Source organism: Peromyscus eremicus, chromosome 5 (genome assembly GCF_949786415.1).
Source record: "Peromyscus eremicus chromosome 5, PerEre_H2_v1, whole genome shotgun sequence".
Classification (NCBI taxonomy): Eukaryota; Metazoa; Chordata; class Mammalia; order Rodentia; family Cricetidae; genus Peromyscus; species Peromyscus eremicus.
Window position 1 is genome coordinate 97,244,480 of NC_081420.1, and position 23,768 is coordinate 97,268,247.

At 42.1% G+C, this 23,768-nt stretch overlaps 1 protein-coding gene across 2 annotated transcripts in view; it reads right to left on the reverse strand.

The window, feature by feature from the left end:
* Window positions 1-23,768, reverse strand: part of Cog4 (component of oligomeric golgi complex 4) — a 41,067-nt gene that overhangs the window by 13,495 nt on the left and 3,804 nt on the right. For both annotated transcript variants that reach the window (XR_009379425.1, XM_059264001.1), the window contains exons 3-11: window positions 21,331-21,445; window positions 20,476-20,650; window positions 17,383-17,576; window positions 13,323-13,428; window positions 12,661-12,818; window positions 11,022-11,080; window positions 5,786-5,919; window positions 2,124-2,242; window positions 1,470-1,636 (exon numbers count right to left, since the gene is read on the reverse strand). Coding sequence is in view for 1 of the 2 variants with exons in the window: in XM_059264001.1 (XP_059119984.1) it covers window positions 1,470-1,636; window positions 2,124-2,242; window positions 5,786-5,919; window positions 11,022-11,080; window positions 12,661-12,818; window positions 13,323-13,428; window positions 17,383-17,576; window positions 20,476-20,650; window positions 21,331-21,445 (1,227 nt within the window). In the remaining variant the exon portion in view is untranslated. The remainder of the gene's footprint in view (window positions 1-1,469; window positions 1,637-2,123; window positions 2,243-5,785; window positions 5,920-11,021; window positions 11,081-12,660; window positions 12,819-13,322; window positions 13,429-17,382; window positions 17,577-20,475; window positions 20,651-21,330; window positions 21,446-23,768) is intronic.

Below are 23,768 nucleotides of genomic sequence, written 5' to 3' on the forward strand. Positions count from 1 at the left end.
CAGCATGTGAAGATGCCAGTAAGCCACGAGCCACGCGGCAAGGTATAGATTTATAGAAATGGATTAATTTAAGCTCTAAGAACAGTTAGCAAGAAGCCTGTCATGGCCATACAGTTTGTAAGCAATATAAGTCTCTGTGTTTACTTGGTTGGGTCTGAGCGGCTGCGGGACTGGCAGGTGACAGAGATTTGTCCTGACTGTGCACTACCCTGACTCAACAGTACCAGCTGCTCTTTTGGGGTAGACCCCACTCTTCTCCAACAACGACAATGTCTAGGATGGTTCTGACAGTGTCACTGGGGTTTGAGCTAATGCTTACTTCCTCATCAGGCTCTCAGTTATTACTGCTGAGCTTCAGCAAAGGGGAGAGAGTAGAGCTTAGTGAAAAGCAGTACCATGAGGAGTTGAAAAAACATTTTGAGTCAAGTCAATACTAGATTTTCTCTTTTACTTCTTAAGAGGTATGTGACCCATGACAAAGGATATAATCTCTCTAAGCCTCATCTACACAACAGAAAGCACAGTTCCCATATCAGTTTTCTTAAAATCAATATTGACTTTGTGTGAGGGGGACACACTACAGCACATTTGTGGAGCTGAGGGAAGAACTTGCAGGAGCTGGTTTATCTCTTCCACTATGTGGGTACTGAAGAGTAAACTCAGGTCATCAGGCTTAGCATTAGCAGCAAGTATCTTTACCTGCTGAGCCATTTCATCTGCCCTATATCAAGGATTTTATATAATTAAATATTGGGGGGCTGAACTGGGCATGGTGGCACACGCCTTTAATCTCAGCACTAAGGAGGCAGAGACAGGTGGATCTCTGAGTTAGAAATGGAAACTATGTATTTATAACTACTGCTTTTTATCTAAACAACATGCTTTTCTTTTGGTTCTGAGGGTAATGACACCTCCAACATACTTTAGTGAATTAGGTTAAGTAAAAGAAGTTATGCATTTAAGGCTGATGGATAGTTGCTCCAAGCTAAAGATGTTGTATTAGAATAGGAGCTTGGCTTTTTGTTTTGTTTTGTTTTGTTTTTTTCAAGACAAGGATTCTCTGTGAAGTTTTGGTGCCTGTCCTGGATCTCACTCTGTAGACCAGGCTGGCCTCAAACTCACAGAGATCCGCCTGGCTCTGCCCCCTGAGTGCTGGAATTAAAGGCATGTGCCACTGCCGCCTGGCAGGAACTTGTATTTTTGTTTGTTTTTTTGAGACAGGATTTCCCTGAGTCCTGGCTGTCCTGGAACTCATTCTGTAGACCAGGCTAGCCTCAAACTCAGAGAACCACCTGCATCTGCCTCCCAAGTGCTGGGATTAAAGGCATGTGCCATCATGCCCAGCTAGTTTAATCTTGTTTAGAAATGAATTTGACCCATAATGAAAAAAGAAAAGAAACAGATGAGACTGAAGAATCAAATACAACTAGAACTTTTATGCCTCAAAAGCAGAAGGGAGTCAACAGTACCTGAAGTCAGCCTCCAGCTCTCTGGTGGCAAGGTTGATCATGGCACAGAGACAGTCGATGTTAGAGCTGGACAGAGCTCGCCCAATGCACTTTTTAACAATGTAGAAGACATCATCCACCATGCTGGAGGTCAACTGGCCCTTCTCATAGGTATCCAGAGCCACAGCCTGACAAAAGGCAAAGCTCTCAGTGAGTATCCCAGTTCTACATGTTCTAGATAGTTCTGTTTATACTAGCCCAGTCTCTGCACCCTTTTATATACCTTGACAAAACAACAACAAAAAACCCACCTTACTTCCTAATGATCACTACATTAGAAAACTTAGTATTTGGGGACTTTGCCTTGGTGATATCCATTACCTGGGATGTCAGACATAGGAGAGATCCTACCCATATACCTGCAGGGAGGCAGGGAACAAGAAGGCTCCATGGGAAGCTGAGCTGTTCTTTTATAATCTTTGGGAAAGACCCAGCTGGAAATGTGAAGAGCATGACAACTCCAGAGATGTCCTATTACACACAGCAGTGCTACCTAGTCTGTAGTGAAAAGTACTCTCAACGCAGGACCAAAAAATATAAAGGTCTCAGCCATTTCATTTAGCCTGGCTTCTTGGACAGGAAGCTCTATGTGCAAGAGGTATCCTAATGTCCTACCTTATTGACAGTCTCCCTCATGAAGTACTCCTCCATGGTAATATAGAAGCCAATTAGCTCCTGCATGGTACAGCTCAATAGGCAGTTATTGAGGAGTTTGTCCAGGCACTTCTGGTGCTCTAGGGGACAGCCAAGAAAGGAACATTCACTTTTTTTCCCCCAAGGGAAACAGCAATGTTTTTCATTTTTCAAGTTCTCTTCTAGTTTTTGTTCCAAACAGATTCATATTTTCCATGATTAAAATCACAGTGTAAGCTGAGTGGTGGTGGCGCACACCTTTGATCCCAGCACTCGGGAGCCAGAGGCAGGCAGGCAGAACTCTTTGAATTCAAGACTGATGGCTATAGCCCCATAGAATAGAATAGCTGAGTTCTCAGGATCCAAAGCCACAGGTCCCCCAAGGCCCAGGCCCCAGTACATAACCAGCTCTGCCAAGCATACTGCCAAGCATGTTCCTTTTCCACACATTAGAGCCTCAGAGAAAGCTTTGAATCAGCCCAGCCCTCAAACACTTGGCTGAGACAGAAGTACCACCACAAGTTTGAGTCTACCCGGGGTTATATAGCAAGACTTTGCTAAGGGGGTGTGGGGGTGGATGTCCTGCCTTGACTTTTTTCTTTTCATGTATGTATGTTCACATGTCTATGGATGCATGTGGTAGGTGCACATGCATGTATGTTCACATATGTGGAGTCCCAACATTCATATTGATTGTCTTCAGTTGCTCTCCACCTTACATAATAAAGCAGTGTCTCTTGCTGAGCTCTACTTTGGCTAGCCAGTTTGCTCTCAGGATTCCCTGTTTCCGTCTCCCAGGATGGGATTGCCAACTCCCCTGACTTGGTTTTGGTTTTGGTTTGAGACAGGTCTCACTTTGTAACCCTTGGCTTGCCTAGAACTCACTGTTTCTGCTGACTTCCTCCCATTTCTCCCCTGGAAATAGTACACAAGATGAGGTACTTTTTATTGGTTTTTCGAGACAGGGTTTCTCTGTGTAGCTTTGGTGCCTGTCCTAGATCTCACTCTGTACACCAGGCTGGCCTTGAACTCACAGAGATCCACCTGCCTCTGCCTCCCGAGTGCTGGGATTAAAGGCATGCGCCGCCACCACCGCCTGGCGACGAGGTACTTCTTAATAAGTTTGCTTGGCATAAGAATACTTCATGCAAGATCTCCTACCTGATCTGTCCTCTTTATCTCCAATCCCCTGCATCTTACTTCTCAGGACCCTATCACTAAAGAATGACTTGCTGGTTCAGGTCAGCCAAACACTAGCATTACCAGAGTGTGCCACCATGTGTAGCTTCAGGCCACTCTTGAAATTTCAAATGTGGCTAAGGACCAAGTTTTAAATTTTTTTTTGAATTTTAATTTGAACTTTAAAATTTTAACTTATTTTTTAAAACAGGGTTTCCCTGTGTATCACTGGCTATCCTGGAACTCTTCTGTAGATCAAGCTGGCTTTGAACTCAGACAGCCACCTGTCTCTGCCTCCAAGTGTTGGGATTAAAGGAGTGGACCATCGTGCCTGACTTAACTTTAAATTTTAATTTCAGGGGCTGGAGAGTTGGCTCAGCTGTTAAGAGCCCTTTACTGGGTGCTGGAGAGATGGCTCAGAGGTTAAGAGCACTGGCTGTTCTTCCAGAGGTCCTGAGTTCAATTCCCAGCAACCACATGGTAGCTCACAACCATCTGTAATGAGATCTGGTGCCCTCTTCTGTCATGCAGGGATACATGCAGACAGAACACTGTATACATAATAAATAAATAAATCTTTAAAAAAAAAAAAAAAAGCCCTTTACTGCTCTTCCAGAGGTCCTGAATTCAATTCCCAGCAACCACATGGTGGCTCACAACCATCTGTAATGGGATCTGATTCCTTCTTCTGGTTCGCATGAAGACAGAGCACTCATATACATAAAATACATGAATAAATAGATCTTTAAAAAAAGATTAGTTAAGTTTTAATAGTCACTCATATGCAACTGGTGACTACTATGCTATACAACATCGGTCTGAATAGTGGTGGTTGTTATTGACACTGATAAGTACCTAACTCCAAATAAATACATAATTCCCTTTAAACAGATTAAGTAACACCCCTGCCATGTTTTATTGGCATAAGTCACAAAGAATGTAGGTAATACTACATGAGTCTCCAGGGCCCCTACTGGATACCCTGGAGATACCCAATAGGAATTCAGTAGTCATCTTTTTTTTTTGAGCAGGGTCTCTATTATGATGATCAGTTTCACTGTGGGCTCAAGTAACTCTCCTACCTCAGCATTCTGAGTAGCTGGGACTATACAGGTATGTATCACAATACCTGGCATGTACATACATATGCCTGTAGTAAAATCTACTGGGAAGTTGGGGTGAGATGATTTCTTGAGATCAGCCTGGATAACACAATGAGATACACTTCAAAACAACAATAATGAAAATAAGAAAACCAGCTGGGTGGTGGTGGTGCACACCTTTAATCGAAGCATTCTGGAGGCAGAGGCAGGCAAACTTTTGTGAGTTCAGGGCTAGCCTGGTCTACAGAGCAGAGTTCTAGGACAGCCAAGGCTACACAAAGAAACCCTGTCTCACAAAAACAAAAAACCCCAAGAAAACCTGAAAAGTTTATATGCAAATGAAATTGAACTGTAGGCCATCTTTTTAAAAATTTTTATTTATTTGGCCAGACATGTTATTTAAAATTTTTTGCTTTTATTATTTTATGTGTATAAGTGTTTTACCTACATGTGTGTCTGTGCACCATGTATGTGCTTGGTGCCCATAGACACTAGAAAAGGGTGCTGGATCCCCTGAAACTGGAGTTAGAGGCAGTTTGAGCGTCCCTGTGGGTGCAAGGAACTAAACCCAGTCCTCTTGAGCAGCCATTACTCTTAATGCCTGGGCCATCTTTCCAGCAAAAAATTGTTTTTTTCAATGCTATCTTTCTCTTCAAAAATTGTGAGTGGTAGAGCTTGAAGACTGGGACAGGGTGGAAGACTTTCTCTATATTATATATATTCTCCCACTCCTCTTTTGAGACAAGGCCTCAAACTCAAAGATCTGCCTGCCTCTGCCTCCAGAGTACTGCAATCAAACGTGTACCACCATGTCCAGCTTATTTTTTCTTTTTTGAGAAAGGTTTTGCTACATAACTCACTGCTGGAACTAGAGGCGTGTACTTCCATGTCCTGTTTTACTATATTCTTAAGTTTACTGAGGTGTAACTTCCAGTCCACAGAATTCACCACTGTATGTGTATGACCTAATGATCTTTAGCAACTTACTGTATTTGTGCAACAATGGCTACAATCCAGTTTCAGAACACTTGTCATTTCTAAGTTCACGGTAAACAACTCTTTTGTACTATTTAGACATTTATATGCACACATTTCCTAAGCCTAACTATAAATGAGGGCTGGCATAGAGAAAAGTGTAAGAAATGAATGGACATCAGTTTTACTTGCCTTTATATGAAGTGTTTAGAAGCCTCAAAATTCCAGTCCATTTCTAAAATGTGGCACACTGAACATTTTCACTAAAGGCCATTTTGTCCAGAGATTCAGTGGTTTCCTTATTAAGAGCTCTATGGCTTGGCTATGACAAGACAGTGCCAACAGCTTATGCCAGCCCTCCCACCCAGTACGAGAAATATGTTTTACCTTGCTTTACATCTTCTGAAGCCATGGAGTCCCCCACCTCAAAATCTGCACTGATCCTCTTCCTGAGGAAGCGTAAGTACAGCTCACTTCGAGCATTCATCAGGGTGACCTCAGTCAGGACAGGATCCAGCTCCCTGAGACAAAGAACAGAGGGAATAAGAACACTCTATTCCTATAAATGGAAGGGCTACAAGGTAAACACAGACTCTCTCCTCCTAACCCAGGTACATAAGGATAGTTCTGCCTGATGGCTGCCTTGTTATGGAGACAGCTATCAACCACACTTTCTTTTTCTTTTTTAGCAGTCTCTCTATATAGCCCTAGCTGCCCTTGAACTCACTCTGTAGCCCAGGCTGGCCTCGAACTCACAGAGATCCGCCTGCCCCTGCCTCCCGAGTGCTGGGATTAAAGGTGTGTGGCACTATTCCCAGATTCAACCATATTTTTCACTTGCCAGTACCTGAATCATTTACCTCTAATATGAAAATTATCTATGCTTATGTGAAAGAAAATATTCTTCCCTAATTTTAAATTGAACCTTGAGATTTTAGGACACACCATTAAACCATCTATTTCAGTGAACAGCCAAAACAATCCTGAGAAAACAAAATTTGAGGATTTGAACTTCCTGAATTCACTGGGTAAGAGTGCTTGCTGCACAAAATGAGGACCCGAGTTGGAACCCCAGCACCTACGTTTAAAAGAAAAGAAGCCAGGCCAACCAGCCTCCCTGAAACAGCAAGCTTCAGTCCAGTGATAGACTGGGTCTTCAGTGAGTGAGGTGGGGAGCAGAAGATGAGGAGAGTGACAGAATAGGATACCCAAAGTCTCCTCGGCCTGGGGACTCACACATATAAACACACACACAACATGCACTTGAGCACATGTACACACACACCCCCCAAAGCTATACTAGTCAAGACTATGCATTACTAGTGTAAAGAGAAATGTATAAATGGAACAGAATTGAGAGTCCAGGCAGTCACTGATTTTATTTTTTTAAACACGGGGATCTCTTTATGTAGCCTTGGCTAGCCTGGACCTCACTCCATAGACCAGGCTGGTCTCAAACTCATGAGATCCTCCTACCTCTGCCTCTGCCTCAGGAGTGATTTTTTATGAGACTGCTAAGACGATTGAATGGAGGAATGAATGACCCATTCAGTGAATTTTACTAGAACCACTGACATCACATGAACAAGAAGATGAACCTGATCTCCATTATATATACAAACTCCCTTCACACACTGAGAAGTACTGGCCAAAACATCAATCTGGTCATACACTTTCCACAGTTCTCCATTACTGATACATGACCTGGGGCTGATTCTGTAATGACCCCCTAATATTCATCTTATTTTAGGCTCTCTCCAATATTTTGCACATACTCTCCTTATGCTATCTGGGATACTCTTCCTTTTATTCCAATTCACTCTTCCAGTCTCAGGCCTATGGCCACTTCCTCAGGAAGAATTCCTGAAACTTGACCACATTTGATTATCCCTCATGACATGCTGTCTTGAACCTTACACTTCATACACCCCAGTGGTTAAGAGCGCATATTCTAGAACTAAACTGCTTCTATTCTAGATTCTATTTCTGCCATTTTCTAGCTTTATCTTTTTTCAAAGATTTGTTTATTTATTATGTATAAAGTGTTCTGCATGCATGTATGCCTGCAGGCCAGAAGAGGGCACCAGACCTCACTACAGATGTTGTGAGCCATCATGTGGGTGCTGGGAATTGAACTCAGGACCTCTGGAAGAGCAGCCAGTGCTCTTAACCTCTGAGCCATCTATCCAGCCCCTAGCTTTATTATCTTGGTCAAGTCATTTAGCATCTCTAGGCTTTAGTTTATTCATGTGAAAAGAGTTATAAATTAAATCAGTGATTTACTACCAATTTTGCACCCCCCAGGGGACTATAGTGGAGACCCACAGGTTTCCTAGTGAGAATTTACTTAGAGTCTGAGAATCTGAGCTTGCTTTACCCAGCAGGGCTGCATAAGGTGATGATTTGACCATGGGAGTGGTTATCAGGTGTTTGGAAGGGTCTACACTTGGCTGTGCAGTGTGCTTTGATCTAGCAAGGGGCATTGTTATAAAAAGCCCTTTTGAATAAACAGAAAAGGCCATTGAGTATTAACCCAGGTCCTCCCTAAGTTATCCTGTGTTTCTGTCTTTCTCCTCTTCGCTATCTTTCTAACTAATATTTCTTATTGCTCTCTCCTCCTCCTAATAACCATAGAATAGGTGGGAAAAGGTGGGAGCTGGCCTCTCATAGTCTCCCACAGTACAGTGGCTAGAGATAGGGATGCTGCTATCTATCTCATAGTTTACAGGACAGTTCCTGACAAAACAAAAACAAAAACCCCAAAACTATCTAGCCAAAATGCCAGTAGTGTAGAGGTTAACATACCTTGAAGAAAGTGGTTTAATATTTGTTAAGTGCTTATAGCAATGACTAGCATACAATCAACATTATATATGTGTTAGCTATCATTATTATGCTGGTTAGGTTTTTTGTTTTGGCTTTTCAAGACAGGGTTTCTCTGTGTAGTTCTGGCTGTCCTGGAACTCACTCTGTAGACCAGGCTGGCCTGAACTCAGAGATTTGTCTACCTCTGCCTCCTGACTGCTGGGATTAAAGGTGTGCATCACCACTGTGCAGCTGCTAGTTAGTTTTCCTTCTTTCTTTCTTTCTTTCTTTCTTTCTTTCTTTCTTTCTTTCTTTCTTTCTTTCTTTCTGTCTTTCTATTTTCTTTCTTTCTTTCTTTCTTTTTTTAATCAATTTAACATGAGCTAGGGTCTTCTGGGAAGAAGGAACCTCAAATGAGAAAATGATTTTATAGGATTGGCCTACAGGCAAGTCTGTGAGGCATTTTCTTGATTAATAACTAGTGTAGGAGGGCTCAGAACCCTGGGCAGGTGGTGCTATCCCTGAGAGGTGGTCCTAGGATGTATAACAAAGAAAAATAGCAAGCTATGAAGAACACACTAGTAAGTAGCACTCCATAGTCTCTGCTATTGGTCCTGCTTGCTTGAGTTTTTGTGCTGACTTCCATCGATGATGGACCGTGATTGGAACATGTAAGACAAATAACTTCCCCACCCCAAGTTGGTTTTGGTTATTGGTGTTTATCATAAAAACAGAAAGCAAACTAGGACAATTACTATCAATTTGATAGACTATCAATGCCATAAGAAAGGAATTAGATCTGATTTTGGTCACCTTGCTAGCATAGGAACCAGTATCTGGGGTATAATATGTACACAGTAAAATTTTTTTAATTTAATTTTTTAAATTAAAAACATTTAAAGGGGCTGGAGAGATGGCTCAGAGGTTAAGAGCACTGGCTGCTCTACCACAGGTCCTGAGTTCAATTCCCAGCAACCACATGGTGGCTCACAACCATTTATAATGAGATCTGGTGCCCTCTTCTGGCCTGCAGGTATACATGCAGGCAGAAGACTGTATACACAATTGTCTTTCAAAAACAAAAACAAAAAAATTTTAAAAAGTTTATTTTATGTGTATGGGTGTTTTGCCCACAAGAATGTCTACTCAACAAGAGCATGCAGTGCCTGCAGAGGGCAGAGAGGGTGTTGGAACCCCTGGAACTGTAGTTACAGATAGTTGTAAGCTGCCATTTAGAAGAATAGCTAGTGCTCTTTACTGCTGAACCATCTCTCCAGCCCTCTAATTAAGAAAAAATATTAATCATGTGTGTATATGTATATCTGGGTAGGTGCAGGTGTCCACAGATTTCAAAAGATGTTGGATTTCCTGGAGCTGGAATTACAGGTGATTGTGAGCCACTGATCTGGGTGCTGGAAACCAAACTTGGATCCTCTGAAGAGCAGTAGATGCTCTTAACCATTGAGCTATCTCTCCAATCCCTAATTTTGTCTTTGAGATAGGGTCTCATGTAGTACAGACTAGCCTTGAATTCACTATTTAGCTGACTATGACCTTGAACTTCTGATCTGTGGTGACATTTTGTTTGTACTCTCACAAATAAAATTTGCCTGAAGATCAAAGGACAGAGCCAGCCACTAGATTAAACATAGAAGCCAGGCAGTGGTGGCACACACCTTTAATCCCTAGCACTCAAGATGTAGAGATCTGTTTGGATGTCTTTGAGTTCAAAGCCACCCTAGACTACACGATTAATCCACTCTAAAAGAAAAACAGCCAGGCAGTGGTAGCACATCTTTAATCCTGAGACTTGGGGGTTACACGCCTTTAATCTCAGCACGAGGAAGGTTGAGACAGGAAGTGATATGGCTGGGAGAAGAAAGGAATATGGAAGGAGGAGACAGGAATTTGGTGCCTTTTCAGTTGAGGACTCAGAGGCATTCAGCCTGAGGATTTGTGGAGACAGGATCTCGCCTCCCTTTTGGCCTGAGGATTCAGTAGTGGTGAGAAGTTTCTCTAGCAGTTTGTTCCTTTGTCTCTTTGGTCTTTCAGCATTTACCCCATATCTGGCTCCTGGGTTTTTATTATAAGACCATTTAGGATTCGAACAACACTGATCCTCCTGTCTGTACCTTCTGGGGTGCTATATTATAGACATGAACCATCATGCTTGTTTTTATGTGGTACTACTAGGTTTTGTGCATACTAGGTAAGATATCCTCAGCCAGTGATCTATTATTCTTTATTAACTACATGTGGTATATAGATATTTTTGCATAGTATCTTCTATTAGGAGAAATTGATAAGAGTTGGAAATTGGTGGCTTATGCCTGTAATCTCAGCACTTGGAAGACTGAGGCAGGTGGATTGCTATGAGTCTGGCTGCTCTTCAAGAGGACCCAAGTTCAATTCCCAGCACCTACATGGCAGCTCATAACTATAACTTTAGGTCCAGGGGATCCAACACCCTCACATAGACATACATGCAAGCAAAACACCAATGCACATAAAATAAAAATAAATAAATCTTTTAAAAAAGTAAATAAAATAACTGTGGGCATGGTGGCACAGGTCTTCAATCCCAGCATTTGGGAGGCAGAGGCAGGTAGATCTCTGTGAGTTCAAGGTTAGCCTGGTCTACATAGAGAGTTCCAGGAAAGCACATAGAGAGACCTTGTTTCAAAACAAACAAACAAACAAAACAAACAAAAAAAAAAACAAAACAAAAAAATTAAAAGTAAAACCACATTTTAACAAAATAGTCTCTAGACTAGATGTAAATAGTAATTGCAACAATTACAGGCTGAAGACTTATTACCTTGGTTCAATTTTTTCTGTTGCAGAATTTCTCATCAAGTTACTCTGGACAAGCCGGAACTGCAAAACACCACAGAAATCAGAACAGTATTTCTGCCTCCCATTGGTCATTCTAGCCTATAAGGCTAAGCTTCACGTTACCAACTAGGCTTACTTTTCTTTCAAGCTAGTGGTAGACTTTCTAGACAAAGACTTGTTTTTGGTTTAGGTACTGTTGCTTATTTCTGTTTAAACTTATTTAATTTTTGTTTTGGTTTTTTCAAGACAGGGTTTCTGTGTATAGCCCTGGCTGTCCTATAACTCACTTTGTAGACCAGGCTGGCCTTGAACTCAAGAGATCTGCCTCCCTCGGTCTCCCAAGTGCTGGGATTAAAGGCATGAATCATCACCGCCTAGCTACTTATTTAATTTTTACTTTTGTGTACAGATGTTTTACCTGCATGTATGTATGTGTACTGTATGCACTGCCTATGGAAGCCAACTAGGGCTTTAAATCCTCTGGAACTGGAGTCACAGATGGTTGTCAGCCACAATGGGAGCGTTGGAATCAAACTCAGGTCCTTTAGAAGAGCAGCAAATGCTCTTAAGCACTGGGCCATCTCTCTGGCCCTTGTTATTACATTTAAAAGTAATGCTAGGGGCTGGTGCAATGGTTTATTGGTTAAGAGCACTGGCTGCTCTTGTAGAGGATTAGGATTTGGTTCCCAGAACCCATATGGTGGCCAACAACCATCTGTAACTTCAACCCAAGGAATCTAGTGCCTTTTTCTGGCCTCCATGAGCACTAAGCATGTACATGCTGCACATACATACATACATAGAGTCAAAACATACATACAGAGAAAATAAAAAACCATAAGTCTTAAAAAAAAGAGTAGTGCTAATGACATTCTCGTGGACTACTGTCTAGTCTCCTGGTCTGGGGTTTTGCTTATAGACATGAGCCAATCTATCTGGCCTTTTTTTTTTTTTTTTTTCTGAGACAGTGACTTACGTAACTCAGGCTGGACTGGATGTCCTTATGTAGTCCAGGTTGGCCTCAAAATAATGGTGATCCTGCTGCTTCAGCCTCCCAACTGCTGGGATTTCAGCCATGTACCACCAAGCCCAGCTCGTCATTCCTATTCTTATGTGCTACTTTCATTTCCTGAGCTTATAGATATGGAAAACAGTTCTAAAAAAGGAAGCCATAAGGAACTAAGGTGAGAGCTGGAGAGATGGCTCAGAGGTTAAGAGCACAGGCTGTTCTTCCAGAGGTTCTGAGTTCAATTCCCAGCAACCACATGGTGGCTCACAACCATCTGTAATGAGATCTGGTGCCCTCTTCTGGCCATGCAGACACAGCACTGTATACATAATAAATAAATAAATAAATCTTTCAAAAAGAAAAAAGGAACTAAGGTGAAATTCAAAACAAATTATTAATAATTGACACTCAGTAGTATCCTAGGAGAGAAAACTCCTCTTGGCATCACTAGAGGGCACTGTTGTGCATTCCATGGTCTCCCTGGTGTTAAGGTGCAGGACAGTGTACCTTCAGCATCTTTCCTTCCCCAGCAGGTACTTTATTTTCATGTCTTCTGGTTTAGAGTGTCCTGACTAAAGCTGCTCTCAAACTGCAGGACGTTTCCTCTGCTCACCTGCTGGTGGTAGTCCCTCTGCTTGATGAACTTGTTCACCACCTTCTCCACCTGTCTGTCACATTCTACTTGAAGGTATTTGATCAGGGTATAGAGTCTCCCAGGACCATAGTAAGTCTCCACTATGGGTTGGTGGGTTTCCACAATTCGGGCAATCCCTAGAAGGAAGTGAGAGTTGGACTCCACATATTTTTTCATAAAATAAATTCCTTTCCCCTTCGAAGATTAACTTAGGTCTAACTCAATCCCTCTCAGCTACCTCACTATTTGGAATGGATAGTTCTAGTTGTTGTTTAATGATACTAAGAAAATGTATTAAATATAAACAGTGATTGGTATATGAATAGGCACTTGAGAAGTCATAGTAAAGCTGTTTTCTCTAGCAGGATCTTTAGAACAGATCACCTTCCTAGTGATTTATTTTAGGTTAAATTTATTTTTTTTTAGAGTTTGGGTCTTGAGGGCTAGGGAGGTTAAAAGTTCTGGGGGACTCCAATCTGGCTAATCAGATACTAATCTGGAAACTGGTTATGCAATAAATGAGCACACAGAAAACCACAGGATTGGATAAAACACACCTGAGTAGAGGGACAGGAAGGGCCAGGGTGCAGATGTCAGAAGAAAGTATCTTTGGTCTCCCTAGAGTAGAGAAAGGGGCTCACCCTCAAACAGGAGCGTGAGAGTATCTGCAAAGATGACTGCAGCTCTTCGATCACTCATGTCTGACCCCAGCACCAAGAGCAGGTTCTCCTCAGCCTTACTGGCCACCTGAAGGCAGAAAAACCCACACATATTTCTCAGACCAAAGGCTTCCTGTCAGCTTTTCTTCCACCATGTTCCTTGGCAGTTGGAGGCAGCACTGAGGAACTTTTGTGGGTGCTCAAGTATGACAAGGAACCTGAGCATGTGAATTTATTTGTTTGTTCATTTATTTATTTATGGGGGGGGCAGGGTCTCACCATGTAACCCTGGCTGGTGGCCTGGAACTTGCTTGCTATGTAGTAGATCAGGCTTGCCTCCAATGTACAGAGATCTGCCTGTCTCTGCCTATTCAGTCCTGAGATTAATGCTATGTGCCATCATGCCCAGGATGATAGCTTTTCTATTCAGGGGAATAAATAATCGTTTAGTCTGTCTGAAAATATGGACTACTGCTAACTAAAAGGAGAAAGTACTTCTAATTTCAATAACGATCTTAAAGTATAACTCGATATATTTATAGTAATATTTATATATTACTCCTCTTTGTTGAGGAGGCTGAAGAGATGACTCAGTGGATAAGAGCCCTGGCTCTTCTTTCAGAGGATCTTCACTCAATTCCCAGCATCTACAAAGTAGCTCATAACCATCTGTAACTCCAGTTACAGTTCCTCTTCTGGCCTCCACAGGCACCAGGCATGCAAGTGGTGCAGATATACATGCAGGCAAAATCCCTATATACATAAAATACAAATTTAAAAAATAAATACATTTTAAAAATTAAAAATGTACCATAGGACATTTTATTTATTTATTGAGACAGGGTCCCCCTATGTAGTCCAAACTGGCTTAAAACTGACTGTATAAATGAGGCTAGCCTTAAACTAGTGATATTCCTGCCTCAGGTTACCAAATGCTAGCATCACAAACATATGCTATCCCATGATGCCTATCATTTGTACTTAAAAAAATGTTTAATTATATCACTCTGTGTGTGTGTGTGTGTGTGTGTGTGTGTGTGTGTGTGTGTGTGTGTGTGTGTCTCAGTGCACGTGTGGAGGCCAGAGGACAATTTACTGGAATTGGTTTTTTTTTCCACCATATGGGTCCCAGGGATTGAATGCAAGTTGATAGGCTTGAGAGCAAATGACTCAACTCACTGAGTCATCTTGCTTAATTTTTGTTGTTGTTTGTTTGTTTGAGATGGGGTCTCTCTATGTGGCACTGGATGTCCTGGATCTCACTATGTAGACCAGGCTGGCCCAAAACTCCCAGAGATCTGCCTGCCTCAGTCTCCTCAGTACTGAGATTAAAAGCATGTGCTACTATTCCTAGCCATCTTTCTTAATTTTTAACTAAATTTTTAGAATCAGTGAAGCACACATTTAAATATTTAAAAGGAACAAAAGTCCTTTCTCTTACCTACAGTTCAAGATCCAAGTTCCCTTTCAAAATATTCTGTGCTTATATAAGTATGTATCTTTATTGCCATTCCCCTCAACTGAAGTAAGAATGATAGCTTACTAATTTATACCCTAGTTATTTAACAAACCACAAACGTTATAGAGTAGTGTCTCTCAACCTGTGGGTCACGACCTCTTTGACAAACCTCTATCTCCAAAAACATTTACATTATGATTCATAATAGTAGCAAAATTACCATTATGAAGCAATAATAATTTACAGTTGGGGGTCTCACAACATAAGGAACTGTATTAAAGGGCTGCAGTATTAGGAAGGTTGAGAACCATTGTTATAAAGTAAAATAAACTAGTATATATGGAATGGTCTCATTTTTCTTTCTTTTTTTTTTTTTGGAGACAGGGTCTCTACATAACCCTGGCTGTTCTGGAACTTACTATGTAGCCCAGGCTGGTCTCAAACTCACAGAGATCTACCTGCTTCTGCCTCCCGAGTACCGAGATTACAAGCAGTGAGCCACCACACCCAGCCTGGTCTTGTTTTCCTAAATGGCAGAATAGTGCTCCATTATAGAGAATTCTTGAATATAAGAAGGATGCATTGAGAGATGGTTAAAAAGACTCAACAACTCTGCATATTTGTTGATTCTGTTTCTGTCTGTTTTTGAGAACTTTTTTTCTTTTTTTTAAAGATAAAGTCTCTTGATCTACTATGTAGCAGAGGATAACCTTGAGTTCCTGACCCTCAAGCCTCCGTCTCCCAAGTGCTGGGATTATAAGCAGGAACCATCACCATCAACTGAAAATTGTTGAATTTTTTTGAGTCTCTGTGTGTGAGCTCATAGATCCATGCATGCCACAGTGTGTGTGGAGGTGAAAGGACAACTTTGTAGTGCCAGTTCCTCCTTCCACTTCACACGGCTGCTGGGGAATCATCAGGATAGATTGACTCAAGAACCTTTGCCAACTAAGCCATCTTACTGTCCCTTTAACTCATCCTACAAGAAGCCAGCCCCTTAGTGAGCATGCCTATAACCCTACATTTGGAAGGCGGGGCAGGAGGATCACAAGTTCAAGGCCAGTTTGGTCTACATATTGAGCTGCACCCAGGGCTACACATCAAGAGTCTGTCTCAAGGAACAAATGAACAAAATCAGAAAGTAGTTCCTGAGTAACAGCCTGAAAGGGTGATCAACTTATCAGGAGAAATTGCATTTTAATTTTCTTGTATTTTTACTTGGTCTTTTGAAAATCAATATACATCAGCAAATGTCTAGTTTATGCCTGGAAAAGAACAGGCCATTAAAAAAAAAGTGCCAAATGAATATATGTATCTAATTCTTCCAGATTATAGTACAGCAGAATCACATTGGAAAAGAGGAAGTATACACAGAAACAGAATTTGTTAATCCCGTACTCCTAGGGAGGCCGAGGCAGGACTGCTTTGATATCTCAAGGCCAGCCTGGTCCACCCAGCAAATTCCCAGCCAACCACAGTCACAAAGCATGACCCTGCCTCAAAGAACAAAACTGGAGTTGTCAGCCTGGCCTGTTATTGCAGGTATAAACCCAGCAACTGTGAAGCTGAAGTGGGAGAATCTCAAGTTTAAGGCTTTTGTGAGTTAGAGTGAGGCTAGTGAGGGCTGGAGACACAGCTTAGCGATGGAGTGATGGCACAGTGCGCATGAAGTCCTAGGTTCTTCTCTAGCACTATAGACGAAGAATTAAACAAACAAAAACTTGATGTCTTACTCTGAAGGCAAAGCACTATACCATCATCCTACTAAATAATTACTCTCTGTGATGGCTGTTCTTGGTTGTCAACTTGACTACATCTGGAATGAACTACAATCCAGAAATGGAAGGCACACCTGTGAGAGATTTTCTGCTTGGTTTGAAGTGGGTAAATCCACTTCTAAGTCTGGACCTTTGAGATAGGAAGACATACATCTTTGATCCATATTTTGAGGTGGGAAAACACATGCCTTTGATCTAGATCTTTTCTTTTTAAATTTATTTATTATGTGCACAGTTTTCTGCCTGAATGTATGTCTGCCTGCCAGAAGAGGACCTCAGATTTTGTTGTGAGCTACCATGTGGTTGCTAGGAACTGAACTCAGGTCCTCTGGAAGAGTTGCCAGTGCTCTAAAACTCTGAGCCATCTCCCCACTCCCCTTGATCTAGGTCTTAAGGCTGGAAGACACGGGCCTTTCTTGAGGCCCAAAGACACTCGCCTTTGATTCCAATCTCGAGGCTGGAAGATCTGCCTTTAGTCTTGGCCACACCCTCTGCTGGAAGTCTATGTAAAGCCATGGAAGAGGGAAGCTTTTGCTCTTTTTCTGTTTGTCCTCTCCTTGCTAGCACATCCATTCCTTCACCTGCACTGAAGCCTACTTCTTTGGGATTCCAGCATATACAGAAGACCAGTTGAGACATCCAGCCTGTGGGACTGAGCAACTACTAGATTCTTGGACTTTCTGCTCACAGCCAGCCATTGCTGGATTAGCTAGACTGCAGCCATTCTAACAACCCCCCCCCACCCCCACACTCATTCTATAAATTCTGTGACTCCAGAGAACCCTGACTAATACAATGCCCATACCTGTTTGCAAAGGTATTCTGAGAACTTGCTCAGCCCGTCCTCATGCAAACCTAGCAGTGGGAAGATCTTGAAGAATCGCTCCACTTGGGGCAAATCACCTTCTTTGGTAGCCATAGCAAACTTCTCTGCTACTATGGCTTTAAGACGCTGCTCAGCTTCCTGCAGCAGTTTCAGGTTGGCATCAATAATGCTTCCTGTTCAATGGAGAGTAAATGACAATCAGTGTAAAGAATGGTGCTATATCAGCTCCATGTCACTTTATGTACCATCATTCACATGGCAAATAAAATACTGACTGTGTACAAGATACTGGACTAGCAATGTAGATGACTGAAAGATGAATCTGTCATGACTGTAGTGCATGAAAGTTACAATTAAGTAAAAGATAAACTCTGCTTCCTAAAAGTCACATTTCTGGGTGAAATAATTAAAAAGACTTTCTATAAAAGATTATGTATCGGGGCTGGAGAGATGGCTCAGAGGTTAAGAGCACTGGCTGATCTTCCAGAGGTCCTGAGTTCAATTCCCAGCAACCACATGGTGGCTCATAGCCATCTGTAATGAGATCTGGTGCCCTCTTCTGGCCTGCAGGGATATATGCAGACAGAACACTCACTATACATAATAAATAAATCTTAAAAAAAAAAAAAAGATTATGTATCATCTATTAAAGCTACACAGGACTTTGATATCTGAGTAGAAGGGACACACATTCCAGGAAAAGGGACTGTAGACGAAGAGTATTTGCAAAATATTGCAAGTAGTCTATGTCCTAGCCTAAAGAAGAGCTCAAGAGTCACTTGCACATAGAATGGAGGATGAGTGGCTATCCGACAGAGAAACCCTGTTGTTTGAATCTTAAATGCTCTTTTAATAAAAAACCCAGAGCCAGATATCAGGGTGAAAGTTGAAAGACCAGAGAAGCAGAACAGCCAGTCACTAGTTCTTACCTCTACGAAATCCTCAACCTAAAGAGAGTGAGTTCCTGTTTCCTCACGCCTTTTATACCTTTCTCTGTCTTGCCATATTACTTCCTGGGATTAAAGGTGTGTGTACTTCCCAAGCAAAGGCATGAGATCTCAAGTGCTAGGACTTATAGCTAGAGTTTTTCTGGTTCTTGCCTGACCCACAGTCAGGACAAATCTCTCTCACCCGCCAGTCCCACAGCCGCTCAGACCCAACCAAGTAAACACACAGAGACTTATATTACTTATAAACTGTACGGTTGTGGCAGGCTTCTTGCTAACTGTTCTTATATCTTAAATTAACCCATTTTTATTAATCTATAAGTTGCCACGTGGCTCGTGGCTTACCAGTATCTTAACATCTTCTCATGGTGCGGCTGGCAGCATCTCTCTGACTCAGCCTTCCACTTCCCAGAATTCTTCTCTCTCCTTGTCCCACCTATATTTCCTGCCTGGCTACTGGCCAATCAGTGTTTTATTTATTAACCAATCAGAGCAACACATTTAACATACAGAACATCCCACAGCAAGGATTAAAGGTGTGTGCCACCATTGCCTGACCTCTATGTCTAATCTAGTGGCTGGCTCTGTCCTCTGATCCTCAGGCAAGTTTATTAGGGTATACAATATATCACCACAGTGACTCAATCACAGAAAGTCCAGAATACTACACAAACAATTTTTTTTAGTGCATGTATAAGTGGGGCAGAAGACAAACTTGGGTGATATCCTTAAGAATACAGTCCATTTCCTTTGAGGGAAAGTCTCTCATTGGCCTGGAGCTTACCATATATACTAGACTAGACAGTCACTGAGCTACAGAAGCCTGTCTCTGCCTTCCAGCACAGGAGTGCAAGCATGTGCCACCATGCCTGGCATTTCTACATAGGTTCTAGGGATCAAACTTAGGTCTTCATAACTGTGAGGCAAGCACTTTACCAACTACACTATTTTTTCCAGCCCAATAATTTAATTCTTTAAGTAAGCAATATGGCTAAGTATAAATAATCTACTAGCCAGAGACTCAGGAGATACAAGATCAGTTTCCTTTTCCATTGTCTCAACTAGGGTTTCTATTGCTATGGTAAAACACCATGACCCAAAACAACTTGGGTTGGGGGCAGTGGTTCTTTGGTTCATAAGTAACAGTCCGTTATTGGGTAAGCCAAGACAGGAACTCAGGGCAGGAACCTGGAGGCAGGAACTAAAGCAGAGGCCATAGAGAAATGCTGCTTACTGACTTGGTCTCTCTCTCTCTCTCTTTTTTTTTTTTTTTTTTTTGTTTTTTCAAGATAGGGTTTCTCTGTGTAGCTTTGCGCCTTTTTCCTGGAACTCACTTGGTAGCCCAGGCTGGCCTCGAACTCACAGAGATCCGCTTGGCTCTGCCTCCCGAGTGCTGGGATTAAAGGCGTGCGCCACCACCACGCGGCTGACTTGGTCTCTCTTATGAACCACCGGCCCAGATGTGGCACCATTCACAGTAAGCTGGACCCTTTTATATCAATCACTAGTTAAGGAAATGCCCTACAGGCTCACCTATAGACAATCTAATGTAGGCATTTCTCCATTGAAGTTCTTCCCAGGTAACTCTAGCTTATGTCAAGTTGGCAAAAATAGCAACAAGGATATCTATCAAAGGGGAATAGTATCTGTCCCAGGATGGTACAGAATTTACAGCATACTATCAGATATAGAAACATCCTAGCCGGGCAATGGTGGCACACGTCTTTAGTCCTAGCACACGTCTTTAATCCCAGCACTCAGGAGGCAGAGGCAGGCGGATCTCTGTGAGTTCGAGGCCAGCCTGGTCTACAGAGTGAGTTCCAGGAAAGGTGCAAAGCTATGCAGAGAAACCCTGTCTCGAAAAACAAAACAAAACAAAAAAGTAGTGCATACCTTTCTAAATTTTGTTTTGTTTTTGTTTTTTGTGTTTTTAGAGATATGGTTCTCACTTTATAGCCCATGTTGGCCTTGAACTCATGGGATCCCTCTGCCTCAGCCTCCCAAGGGCTGCACTACAGACTTGAGCCACCATACCTAGCAACACATATTTTTCTTGATTGAGTTTGCTTAGTTTAGATCACAGATGCTTATAACCAAACCTTAATCAACAGTCAGGGATACTGACCTTCTTTGCCTTGTCGGCTGAGCTCAATGACTGATTTGTCCAGGCACAAGTAACGATGAATGTGGGCTGCAGCCTGCTCATAATCTTCATTCCTCAAAGCAGTCTGAACTCCATCCATGCAGAACTTCAGGTCCAAGATGTCATCAGCTCGCTGAATGGCCTGATAGAGGCGGTTCTGCAAAAATTCTTTGTGCTTAAAGACAATGTCCTATTCCTTCAAACCACTTTTCAGAATGTAGAGAGATTTGGGAGCAGAACCTAGCTGTCAGTCCTTTTCAGCTGTAACTGGGAATTTATAAAATACTACCATAACCACTTATAAAACTGTTGTGGATGATAATCAAGACACTAACAGATACCACGATTTAATTAATGTGGTTAATTCATTTTAATAGAAGCCTGAATGAGAATAATTCCTATTTATTTTGTTAATTTTATATAACTTTATCAAGATGTATGTAATATCCAGAAACATAAGACTGCTGTGCTGGAATCTAATCTAGGGCTTCAGGGCCTGCTAGGCAAGTACTCTACCAAGCTCCATCCCCACTCCTTTTATTGACATTACATTACTTGATTTTCAGATGTTAATCCACCCTTTGCATTCTTAGGACAAATTCTACTGGTGTTCATATATAATCCTTTTTATATGTTGTTGGATTTGCTTTTAGTCCTTATTGAAGATTTTTATTTTTATATGCCTAAGAGCTAATGGTCTAGAGTTTTCATGTGGCATCTTGTCTGGTTCTGATATTTTCTATGTAATTTTTAACTGGATGGTTCTTTTCTAGTCTCTAATGTAACTTCTTCCCTCCCTTCTATGAGCCCAAACATCAAAAGCTCAGTGGGAATTACCTTGGCCAGGTCAAGCTGACGGACTTTGCTAGACACATTCTCAGCTAGGTTGCAGGTAAAGGTGATCATTCCAGCCAGCTGCTCTGCATCTCCTTCAATCAATTGCAGGTTGGGACTAGAGACAGACATAGTCAGGGAACTGTAGCACGAATCTTAAAAGGTCTTATTAATAAAAGCAAACCCAGTTCCAGGTATTGGGGTGAATACTGGAAGATCAGAGACAGAACACAAACCACAGCTGACCTCACCTTGCCAACTTCTCAGCTGATCCTGTATCCTCGAACTGGAATCCTCTGAGTCCTCACCTGAATGAATCTCAGCTGAACTGCTGCTAAAAGCCTAAAAGCTTAATTAACCAGGCTCTAGTTCCTGGTCCTCACACCTTATATATCTTTCTGCTTACTGCCATCACTTCCTGGGATTAAAGGCGCATGTCACCATGCCTGGTTGTTTTCAGTGTGGCTTTGAACTCACAGAGATCCAGACGAATCTCTGCCTTTGGAATGCTAGGATTAAAGGTGTGTGTGCCACCATTTTCTGGCCTCTATATCTAGTGGCTGTTCTTGTTCTCTGACCCCAGATAAATTTATTAGGGTGCACAATATATTGGGGAACACAGTATCACCAAAGGGCACACTTATCCACAGAGGCAGAGGGAATGAACAAGAGGGAATAAGTGTTTGTTCTTTACCCCCTGGATGGAGACTGTGTCTTCTACTCTCACTTCTTTTCCTATTTCACAATAGTCTCTCATGTGTGTGTGTGTGTGTGTGTGTGTGTGTGAGAGAGAGAGAGAGAGAGAGACAGAGAGAGAGAGAGAGAGACAGAGAGACAGAGACAGGGGACGGAATCCAGAGCATTGTGCAGGCTAGGAAAATGCTCTATCATTGAGCCACATCCACAACCCTTTCTCTTTGTTTGCTTTGATAATGATAATGAGGTCTAATGTAAGCAGAAGATAGCACTAAACCCTGATCCTCCTCTTTTTGTCTTCCAAGTGTTAGAATTACAGGTGTTTAATACCACATCCAGGGTCCTTTGTCCTCCTCTATCTCCTTTTTTTTTTTTTTTTTTAAAGATTTATTTTTATTTATTATGTATACAGTGTTCTGTCTGCATATACACCTGCAGGCCAGAAGAGGGCGCCAGATTTCATTATGGATGGTAGTGAGCCACCATGTGGTTGCTGGGAATTGAACTCAGGACCTCTGGAAGAACAGGCAGTGCTCTTAACCGCTGAGCCATCTCTCCAGCCCCCTCTATCTCCTTTTGAGGCAGAATTTCAAGCTTGCCTCAAATTGCGATCCTCCTGCTTCAGCTTCCTGAATGCTTAGATTATAGGCATACACAATATTCAGCTGTGGTGATATTTTGTTTGTACTCTTAACAAATAAAATTTGCCTGAAGATCAGAGGATGAAGCCAGCCACTAGATTAAACATAGAGGCCAAGCAATGGCCTTTAATCCCAGCACTTAGGAGCCAGAGCTCTGTCTGGATCTCTGAGTTCAAAGCCACCCTGGACCACACAAGATTAATCCAGTCTAAAAGAGAAACAGAGCCAGGCAGTGGTGGCACACACCTTTAATCCCAGCACTAGGAAGGTGGAGACAGGAAGTGACATGACTTGGCAGAGAAAGGAATATAAAAGGCAGGAGGAGACAGGAGTTTGGTGCCATTTCTGCTGAGGACTCAAGAGCATTTAGTCTGAGGATTCAAAGAGGTAGGATCTTCCCCTTTCCGCTGAGGAGTTTGCAAAGTAAAAATTGGCTTGCTTCCTCTGATCTTTCAGCATTTACCCCAATATCTGGCTCCTGCTTTTTCTTAATAAGACCAATTAGAATTTGTGCTACTCAGCAAATATACAAAACTGATAAAAGCAGTAGTTCTTTTTTGGGAGTGGGGGAGCTTCCAGACAGGGTTTCTCTGTGTAGCCCTGGCTATCCTAGAACTAGCTCTGTAGACCAGGCTGGCCTTGAACTCAGAGATCACTTGCCTCTACCTCCCGAGTGCTGGGATTAAAGGTGTGCGGGGCACCACTGCCAGGCTAAAAGCAGTAGTTCTTAAACTTGAACTGCAAATCAGAATCACCTGGGATACTTATTAAAATACATATTTCTGGGCCCCAACAACAGAGTCTGTAATTTAGGAAGTTTAGGGTAGAGGTTTCAGAATTTGTATTTCCTTCCTTTTTTTTTTTTTTTTTTTTGAGACAGGGTTTGTCTGTGTAGTCCTGTCTGTCCTGGACTCACTCTGTAGTCCACGTTAGCCTCTGCCTACCAAGTGCTGGGATGAACAGCATGTGCCAACACTCCTGGCCAAAATTTGCATTTCTGTTAAGGTTCTATGTGGGTCAAGGAGACTATATTTTGTTTTGCTTATTGAGAGGGTTTTACATAGCCTAGATTAGCCTTTTAGCTCATTATATAGCTTAAGTTGG